General features: G+C 38.6%; 1 protein-coding gene across 1 annotated transcript in view; it reads right to left on the bottom strand.

The window, feature by feature from the left end:
• Nucleotides 1-416: 416 nt before the first annotated feature.
• The window catches only part of LOC137544037 (aquaporin-5-like), a 54,348-nt gene continuing 44,108 nt past the window's right edge, over nt 417-10,656 (bottom strand). Inside the window, exons 3-4 of the mRNA XM_068265106.1 lie at nt 4,107-4,187; nt 417-1,142 (exon numbers count right to left, since the gene is read on the bottom strand). Of these exons, the coding sequence (XP_068121207.1) occupies nt 945-1,142; nt 4,107-4,187 (279 nt within the window). The 3' untranslated portion in view covers nt 417-944. The remainder of the gene's footprint in view (nt 1,143-4,106; nt 4,188-10,656) is intronic.

Genomic DNA, 10,656 nt, shown 5'->3' with positions numbered 1-10,656 from the left:
CGGATCACATCAGGGGGCTCTGTATGACTGATATTGTGGTGAAACCCCTCCGACAGTGAGATGTCAGGACTATGGTTCTGACATCACACTGTGGGAGCCGTGGGAGCCTTGTTGCATTGTGGGAAAGAACAGCTGTTTCCAACTGCCAAAAATGCATCATCTCTTTCCACAGACATCACCTGCTAGTAGTAAAAATTTCACCATGTGATAAATTTCAGACTGTAAATCAAGGAGAGGAAAGATTTTACAATGGGCAAACACTGACTACATCATTTATACATAATTATTGTAAACATTAAGCACCTTTTGTTCATTACGTTATTTTCACTGGAGTTCCTTTTTAAGAGATATTTTTTGTAGGCTGGTTATACATCATTTTTAGATGGTAATACTGGAGAATATCTTCCAGAAATCTATTCCAAAAACTCTAGGACATCTATTATTAGGGGATTATTAAGAAAATGAGACAATATACTTATGAAATTTTTTTTATAGGAAATTGTTTACCCAACAGGGACTCAACGTTGCTCACCTTCCTTTACCCCTCACATAAAAGCTTCCCAAAATTTTAGAGCTTAGTCCAAGCTTAACTTTTTTAGCAGGTAAAATCTCTATTCTGAAAAAGACTGGGATCTGATTGATTGGCAGCCTCTGTATATTTCCCAACTGAACTGCTAGAACAGATGACATTACAAGTTTTCCTGTGAAAATGAACAATCAACTGTATCAATGGTCCTAATCAGGTGTATTGTGAAGGGAAACAAAGGGAGTAGAGATAAAAGGCAGCATAGAAGTCCCCTAGTTCATATTCACAGTACTGTAACTAGTATCCACGTGATTTTTCATTTTTATGTAAAGTTGTTGTTTTTTTTGAACATTTTCTTTATGCTGCACTCCTACATTGTACATTTATTCACAGCTAAGTCCTTATTTCATTTAGTAATTTACAAATTCTGAAGTTCCATTGACTTCCTTCTAGGCTGTTCCTGTCTTTCTTCCCAATCTTCTTCTGTTTCCACAGATGGCATTGTTCCTAAAAGAATAGCTAGTTTCTCACGGAAGCTTTGTTCCTGGGGACACAATACATAATTGTAGATCAATGACCCAAGTATGGCTCCCACCAAAGGTCCAATCCAGAAGATCTGCCAAGAAATATACAGATGAATGAATTAGACATGGAAGCTGAAATGATAATTAAAAAATTGATTGGTTTTAAATTTTCCTATGTTCAGGACTAAACAAAAAGTTGGTTAGTAATATCCCTGCCACCGAAATACCTGATCTTCAAGAACCACATGGTCTTCTCCAACATGTGTGTGCACCCAGGTCAACCCATGTGGCCATGCAACCACCCTCTGCATTGGCATCAGCAGTTCCTAGTAGCTTAATGACCCTAAACCATACCCATATTGTATAAAATACAATATGGGGGTCACGGTGGCATAGTAGATAGCACTCTCGCCTTGTAACTCTCGGTCTCCGGTTTAAACTAGGGCACTATCTGCACGGAGTTTGTATGCTCTCCCTGTGTCTGGGTGTGTTTTATCTGGGCGCTCCAGTTTCCTCCCACATCTGAAAAACACACAGATAGGTAATTGAGTTCTTGAGACCTCTAAATTGGCCCTAGACTACAATGGACATATGCTTATGGTAAGGATTAGATTGTGAGCTCATCTGAGGACAGTTAGTGACATGACTATGTATTCTGTAAAGTGTTTCAGAAGATGTCTGTGCTATATAAATAATAATAATAGTAATAATAATAATATAGTTATATTACTGCATGTGCATACAATAAAGGATGCGCCATGAAGGATCAAAAGCTGGAACTCTGAAGTATGTAGGAGGGCATAGAGCAGTGAGGGAAGCAAGGATGCTCAGATGCAAGTTGTTTTGATGGATGTCCATTCCTAGTTTTAGACCAAAAGTTGTGACCATCAAAACATCACAAAGCAATGTCAGTTCCTGCCTAAACCTTTAAAAACTATTATCATTTTAACAAATGACAAATTGTATAAAACTGAATTTTCAGCTTTTTACATGCATCACTATAGGGGTCTGTTAGACCGTGTATGGACATACTGTAGTAGAGACCTCGAATGTGAGGCTTAGTGGTGCTATAAGGCTTAGTGGTGCTAGTCAGCTACAATGCTGAGGCATTAAATCATTCATATAGAACACTTCATGAACCAAAAATTAAATCAAAATTGTTTCTACACCACTCAGTGCAATCATGTGGAATGGATTATGAAAAGCAAATCAGCACAGGTCACAATATTTGGTATTCCACTGTGCTTAGGTCTCCGACTTATAGTGCACCCCAAAACCAATCATAAGAGTTATGATGGCCATACATGGTACAATAAAAACGTTCGATTATCCAGTTTATTTGATCTAAATGATCAAATCGAATGAAAGTTGAAAATATTTTTTTTTCGATCAAGAAATTCGAACGTTTATCCCGTTTTTTCGAGAGAAATCAGATTGGACATGCTGGAAAAATCGTTATATTCGATCTAACGGAATAATCGAACTAAATTATCTAATCGGAAAAAAAAATGAAAAATTGTACCATGTATGGCCACCTTAATACAATCCACATTATAAGGTTGAATGGAAAACTCTGGGTGGCCATATAGGCCCTCCGACACATTCTTCTCTTATAAGTAACCATATAATTTGAATGGTAAGCATATTAAAACACAGCAAAAGGCAGTACTAAGTATTGACTGCTTTGATAAAATTAAACAAATTAACCAAATAGACAATAATAAACACTTACATCCAGGGCACAGAATATGGGTGTCCCGATATCAAGTTGCACGTGTGTGTTGGCCAACAACAGGTAGAAAAGGTAAAAAGCTGCTGCCCGTCTCCTTCCCGACCGGTTTCACAATCTTGCGTCATCAGGAGATTAGAAACCGGTGTTTTTTATTGTCTATTTGGTTCATTTGTATTATTTGACCAGTAAGTTCAATACCTCTAATGGGGTGGCAACACTGGAACAAGGGGGACCGTGAGAGGAACAGGAAGGCTCTATAGGACCCAAAGCCTTCATTCTAAATAGGTGAGCATCTGTTTGTTTATTTTCAAATCACTTTAGATTTGTTTCAACCTTCCTTTCTGTGTCCATCTGAAGTTCATGTCCTCTTGTCCCTTGTACAGAACTAGGGATAAAAAGCTCATTGGCCCAAAGTTTATCTTTCCTTTGCGTTTATTATTTATACATGGTAATCAGATCACCTCTAAGTTGTCTTTTTTACAAGCTGAATAAGGACACTAGGCTAGTGTGTATAGCCTTTATTGTAAGTGAGGCCTTGCATTCCTTTGATTAATTTAGTTACCCCTTACCCCTTATTGAAGATATAGGTGTTGTCAGGGCCGGACTGAGGCAGAGGTGAGAGAGGCTCCAAAAGTAGTACACTGTGTAGAAGGGGCACACAACTCACTCAGCTATCATTCCCCTATTGTGTTGGAAGCAGAGAGAAATAAGAAAAGGGGATACATGGCAGTGACTGCAATCCAGATAACTAGAGATTAAGGTGTTGGGGGCCCTGAAGCGCCTCGTTGTCTAATAGCAATCAGTGTGTGACGGCTGAGGTGGGAGGGATGGAGGGGCGTACTTTGGTGTCTCAGCCTTGGGTGCTGGAGGACCTTGTCCTGGCTCTTGTTGTTGCATAATCTGATTATTCATCCTAGTTAAATGTTATCATAGCAGATAACTTAGCAGATAACTTTTTGCTGAGATTTATTAAAATAACATTGTTGAAATAACTTAAATTACTATCAGGATATAGTTATTATTTACATATATTATGTGTATATATTGGAGTTCAATTGGAATGATGATTCACATCCTCGGAGACTAGGGCCATCTGCTTGGTATATGTATACTGTGAAAGCAAGCTTGTACTGTATCTTAGCACCAAAATGAATAGCCTATGAAGCTAATGCTTAATTGTATTCTACAGCTCTATGCATTTTTTTTATTGAGTCATTAATCAGTATGTCTGCAACACCACTGAAGTCCTAAACTCATTGATTAGATCTATGTATATTATATTGAATAATTCATCACTTTGTCTATAATGACACAGAAGTCTTACCCAATTTGTGCTGAAGTCCCCTACGATCATGGCTGGGCCAAAGGATCGAGCTGGATTCATGGAGCAGCCAGTGAAATAAATCTAGATTCAAACAAAAGAACTGTTTACACTCTTGTAATGAACTTCATAATGCAAGTAGTCCATACAATACATCATGCCCCATTTTAATTTATAAATCCATTATATGCAATTAGGAACTCAAGTCTACAGTCATATTGAAGTAGAGAGCCATAGCCAAAGTATGAAAAAGTAAAAAAAATATATAATATTCTAAATATGATAGCTTTTAAAATACTTTGTTGTCTTAATTCTTCAGGTCGGATGAAAGAAGCTAGTATGGTGTATATATATATATTTAGATTTTTAGTATTTATATAGCAGCAAAATCTTCTGCAGCGCTTTATAGAGTATATAGTCTTGTCACTAACTGTACCTCAGAGGGGCTCACAATCTAATCCCCACCATAGCCTTACAGTATGTCCATTGTAGTCTATAGCCAATGTTAGAGGGAAATCAATTCACTTATTTGTATGTCTTTGGGATGTGGGAGGAAACCGGAGTGCTCTTAGAAAACCCACACAGACACGGGGTGAACATACCAACCCAGTGCAGATAGTGCCCTGCAATGCAGCTGTCTATTCCAGCCACTAGATGGCACTGCATTGTCGATGGTGCAGACTGTTGGTGTGGTTGGAAGGAGTATCATGTGTGGCTGTAAGGAAGCAGTATCATGGTAGGGAAATAAACTATGCACTGACTACTGTGAGCTCTAGGATCACCTGCAGATGTAACTGAAGTAGAGAAGGTTTAGTTGAGCTTATAGGGAGGTTACAGGTAGCACATAGGGAAACTAAATTTTATTAGTACATTTTTCCTTAAAGGACATCCGAGGTGAAAATAAACTGAGGAGAAAAACAATTGTATCTATCCTCTTCCTCCTAAAAATGACTTTTTTAGATATTCCACGGTTTTATTTTCTTATTAAAACTAGTTTTAAAGTTTTTACTGTTTCATTGTCTCTGCTCAATGACACCTTCATTGGAGTATGCCAGAGCTCAAATCTATGAACTATTGAACCTTTTTATCTCTTCTCTGCTCTAAGAAGTCATTTAATGACAGGAAAGTGTTTTATGGCTGTAATTACTTATCAGTGAGGGTTATGCTATATTCTGACCCAGTCCGACTCTGTCCCGACCCGGACAGAAACTGTCAATTGCATATATGATGTTTAACTCTCTCAGACAGAGAAATAAAAAAGGAACACAGCATAGTTATCTGTGTGCTAGGCACTGTACATACACATGTCTATCTCATCATGTCACATGTCACCTCGGTTGTCCTTTAAAAAAAATCTCAACATGTGTATTTAAAGAGGACATTTACTGAATATGCTGCCTTAATTAATAAAATGTCTTATTTTCATAATACTTATTTATAAATTATTTACTCAATGTTTGTCCATTTGTAAAACATTGCGTAATCTAAATTTACACTCTTAAATTTATCATGATGCCAATATCTTTACTACTGGCAATGTAAATCACTGTAAAAAAAAAGTTTTTTTTTACCCCTTTATGAAGTGAGCAGGAGCCTCACATGATATCTTGATGAGAAAGCTTCATGACATCATAGCCAAGGCTAAAGAAGATCCCTGGCAGGGTGGTAACAGATGCCAATATACAGCAATATATAGATATAAGAAGTACTTCTGATGCTGAAAGCAGGAGCATTAAGGTAGAATTGGGGTATCCTGAATAATTTATCACATCCCACTATATGTCATAAAGGTTACTCGTTAAGGAAACTGTATTAAGCCTGGAACCCACTACAAGTTGCAAATCACTATCGCAATTGCTAGCATTTTTAATTAGCGTTTTGTAAGCAAGTTCATAAATGTTTTCTGGCTATTTTGGTAGCAATTTTAAAAAATGTAAGCTTTTTGCCAGCGATTGTGATTGCGATTTGTGATAAGCAATTTTAATTCTGATTGGTTGTTTCAAATTATTATTATTTATTTATTTTTTATTTTTTTTACAGTTTGCAGTAATTGAAAATTATGCACAAATCGCTATGTGTAGCGATTCATGAATGATTTGCCAGCGCTTCAATACTTTACATTGAAGCGCAAACGCTAGGGCCCTTTTCCACTAGCAATCGCAATCACAAATGCCAGCGATTGCGATTTTTCATTAATTTTGTTATGCGGTTGCGATTTTTCATTTGCATTGCATTATCCCTCTTAAAATTGCTCCAGAAAGCAATTGCGATTTGCGATTTGCAAATCGAATCACTATAGTGGAAAATACTTCTCATGATTTATATGATAAAGTAGTAACCCTAGCGATTTAAAAATCACTAGCGATTTGCGATTTTGCTGCAAGTCCTGCAATTGAGATTTTGCTAATCACAATCGCTACTGTGGAATTTGTTACATTTATTTACATTGACAGAGCATTTAGGGAAATCACTAGCAATTGAAAGCGATCCTTAAACACTCATAAAAGCGCTCTAGTGGGTTACGGCCCTAAAGCAGCTTCCTAAGTAGGATGTTCTTTAAAGAAACTAGGCAGAAATACAGGTACTACAACTTTGGGACTTTCCAAACACTTCAGGCTCAACATAATGTAATAAAAAAGTTCTTCATTTTTACAATAATTATGTATAAATTATTTAGTCGGCGTTTGCCCATTGTAAAATTTTATTCCCTTATTTTCATTCTGACATTTATCACATAGTGACATTTTTACTGTTGGCAGGTGATGTAGCTTCTGCATGCTTTTCTGGCAGTTGAAAACAACTGTAAACCGCTATTTCCCACAATGCAACAAGGTTCACAGACAGGAAACTGCCAGGAGTACCACGGTCCTCAGAGTTTCTTGTGGGAGGGGTTTCATCACAATATCAGTCATACAACGCCCCCTGATGGTCTGTTTGTGAAAATGAATAGATTTCTCATGTAAAAGGGGGTATCAGCTACTGATTGGGATAAAGTTCAATTCTTGGTCGGAGTTTCTCTTTAAACACCTTTTTTTTTACGGTCCTGTGATAAATGTTTTCTCCTTGTCTTGTACATTTGTTAGTCTAGCTAAACAACATTAAATACATTATTCTTTTTATTAGGGGGGGGGGGGAGCTTAAATAGGGCTCTCCTTTAGATATATATAGATGGTTTGATTTGTCAGTTTTGTTGGTCCTTTTTTTAATTTACATACAGATGAGAATAAAGTAACAAAAATAATAGTTAATGCTAATCGTGTTGTTTTTATTATTATTTAAAATATAGAAATAATAATAATGTAATCTAATTATGTCTTACTAAATGAATCTGTGAGCAGTTCAGTCTGCTTGTCGGTGGTATATCCAATATCCCCTGACCTGATGCCTGCTTGCAACTAGTGATGAGCGAAAATGCCAATTTTGGCATTCATTTTTGCAAAAATAATGTGAAGTTCAACTTTCGAGCGAAAATATAATTGAAAATCATTTTGTAATAAGTTTGTGAATCTTTGCATTTTCATGAAATTTTGCGCTAAAATAAACGATTTTAGCACTTTTCACAATTTTTTTAGTTTAAATAACTACTGTATTTTTTTTACATTTTCATGAATTTTCACTTTGGGACTAAATATTAATTTTCTTTGAACTTATTGCAAAAATAGAATGTATTTTCGTTAATATTTTCTCAAAATTTAGGAAGGAAGTGGTTTAAGTAAAAGATTTCCCAAAACAGATGATTTATTGTATTACAAGTTGACATATAAAGGTAAGTAAAGTATTCACAGTTGGCTTGGACAGAAATGCCCCCCTTGTCCCCTATGGTCTAACATTCATATACTTCCCCAAAAAATATACAGATAAGTTAATTGGCTTCCCCCTAAAATTGGCCTTAGACTACGATACATACATAGACATATGACTATGGTAGGGATTAAATTGTGAGCTCTTCTGAGGGACAGTTAAGTGACAAGAAAATAAACGCTGCAAAGCGCCGCGTAAGATGTGGGTGCTATATAAATAATAATATTACATTTCTTCATGAGGCATTCTCAAGGTTTACTTTATTCATTTCTAAAGCACTTTTCCAAAAAACATTTTCTATGTATTTATTTATTGTGTCATGTTCCCATGAGTGACCTCAACCTCCATAGCAATTGTGGTCACAATAGCAGGTTTGGGAGCTGTACAATTAACTTGTACAATTTGGCACTACAGACTAAAGCTGGCCATACACTGGCCCGATTTGCCGCCGTTTCGTCAGCAGATTCGATCACTGGGATCGAATCTGCTGCCAATCGTTCGAGCTACACGCCGAATTTCGATCCATTACGTCCGATCCCGTCGATCGCGCCGTGCAGAAAATAACCATCAATTGCCCGCGGGTAAAGAGCGCATCGCTAGCGGCGTTCGAGTGCCCGACGACCGACGCAATAGAGCTGCAATACATTACCTGCTCCGCCGGCGCGACTCCCGGGTCTCCGCTCTTCTTCTCCGCTCTGGTCTGGTCTGGTCTCCGGCATGCTTCCCTTCTTCCTGTCCCGGCAGGAAGTTTAAACAGTAGAGGGCGCTCAACTGTTTAAACTTCCCCCAGACAGGAAGAAGGGAAGCATGCCGGAGACCAGACCAGAGCGGTGAAGAAGAGCGGAGACCCGGGAGTCGCGCCGGCGGAGCAGGTAATGTATGCGGGATGGGGGGAAGCGGCGGCAGCACCACCACCACCACAGATTGTGAACGGTTTCAGGCTGAAATCGGTTCACAATTTCTTTGCAGTTAAGGTAGCCTTACGATCCCTCTCTGATCAGATTCGATCAGATAGGGATCTGTCTGTTGGTCAAATCTGATGGCAAATCGACCAGTGTATGGCTACCTTTAAACAAAACAAGCTCCTTTTAAGCAATGAACAACTGCTGATGCATTTGCACATGTTGTGCCTTGAAAATAGCAGAGAGGTTTTTTTCTGCAACCATCATAAATCAGGTATTGCTTGGTAATGAGTACATACTATTCTTCTTTATGATAAACAATTAACAACTGGTGTGTTTTGGTAATGCCACCACCACCCAGGTACAGATGATATATCCCTAATTCCACCTGAATGAGAATCACATCAGCAAGGCCAAGGCATCATAGCTACTTAAACATAGTGTATAGTCACATGTGATCTTCATGTGCCAATTTAGAAATATCAAATTAGAAGTGAAATGTTAAATTCCACCTGGGTGGTTGAACCATACATAGCTTTAGAATGGAACAGCCAAAATACTCCACATGCCTACAGTTACCTCAAGGATAGCAAGCTGTATTTTGTGACTGTCTCCTGTTGGTGAGAAACAGTAATCTATTTGCTTTGGATTTTTATGTATGGACTATCCTCTTGCACCTTTAAGCATTCTTGCTTCTGTTTATAACTGATAAATCAAATGTGTTATTTAGGTTTATCCCTCCCAGATATGCATATCATGATCAACAACACTACCATCCCAAGCCCGATGCCTAGGTGTTACCCTGGGCTCTGCCCTCTCCTTTGCACCCCACATTCAAAGTAATACCCGATCCTGCAACTTCCACCTCTGCAACATCTCCAGGATATGCTTCTACGTGTCCCCTGACACCACCAAACTCCTCATCCATGCCCTTGTCATCTCCCACCTAGACTATAGCAATTTCCTTTTATCAGACCTCCACTCAAACCGCAACCGCATTGGCCCCCTTTAAAACGGTAATGAATGCCACACCCAGATTGATAAACTCTTTTCATCACAGCACCTCTACAACTCCCCTCTGTAAAGACCTCCACTGGCTTCCTATCCACTTCAGGATCAACTTCAAAATTCTGTGCTTGGTCTACAAATCGGTACACAGAACTTGCCCGACCTAGAACTCCAATCTTGTCCACAGGCACATGCCAGCCCATCTCCTCCTCCAACGACCTGTAACTGTTCGCACTGCGCATATCTCACTCCCATGAACAACTTCAGGACTTCACTAGGGCTGTTCCCATACTCTGGAACTCACTCCCACCAGCCATTATTATTATTATTATTATTATTATTAATAATTGTATTTATAAAGCGCCAACATATTACGCAGCACTGCACAATAGATAAAAGGGTTAACATACAAGGTAGGACATACAGGAAACTCACAACAAAACAATATCATGCAAATGATTTGATAATACAGTGTCATAGGTCAAAATAGAGATTGTTCTAGTCCACAAAAGGGGTGATTGTCAGTAAGATTGCATAATCAAGCTGGAAACACTAAGGGAGAGGGCCCTGCCAGAGGCTTACAATCTAAAGGGTGGGGGTGGAGACAATAGGTGTATCTGTTGAGAGGGTGTCTAAAAGAACATATTATGGTGCTGGTGTAGGGGGGTATGCAAGCATGAAAGGGTGAGTCTTGAGAGCTTGTGTGAAGGTATTAAAGGTGGGGGCGAGTCTGGTGGCTGGAGGGAGCGAGTTCCAGAGAGCAGCTTATTGCGGGTGGACCTGGCATTCCAGCCATCAGACTTGCCCCCACCTTTAATAGCTTACCCTCACCCTCCGTAACC

The sequence above is a fragment of the Hyperolius riggenbachi genome, chromosome 2 (genome assembly GCF_040937935.1).
Source record: "Hyperolius riggenbachi isolate aHypRig1 chromosome 2, aHypRig1.pri, whole genome shotgun sequence".
Taxonomy (NCBI): domain Eukaryota; kingdom Metazoa; phylum Chordata; class Amphibia; order Anura; family Hyperoliidae; genus Hyperolius; species Hyperolius riggenbachi.
Note: the sequence above shows the minus strand (reverse complement) of the source record. Positions and strands in the feature narration are given on the sequence as shown.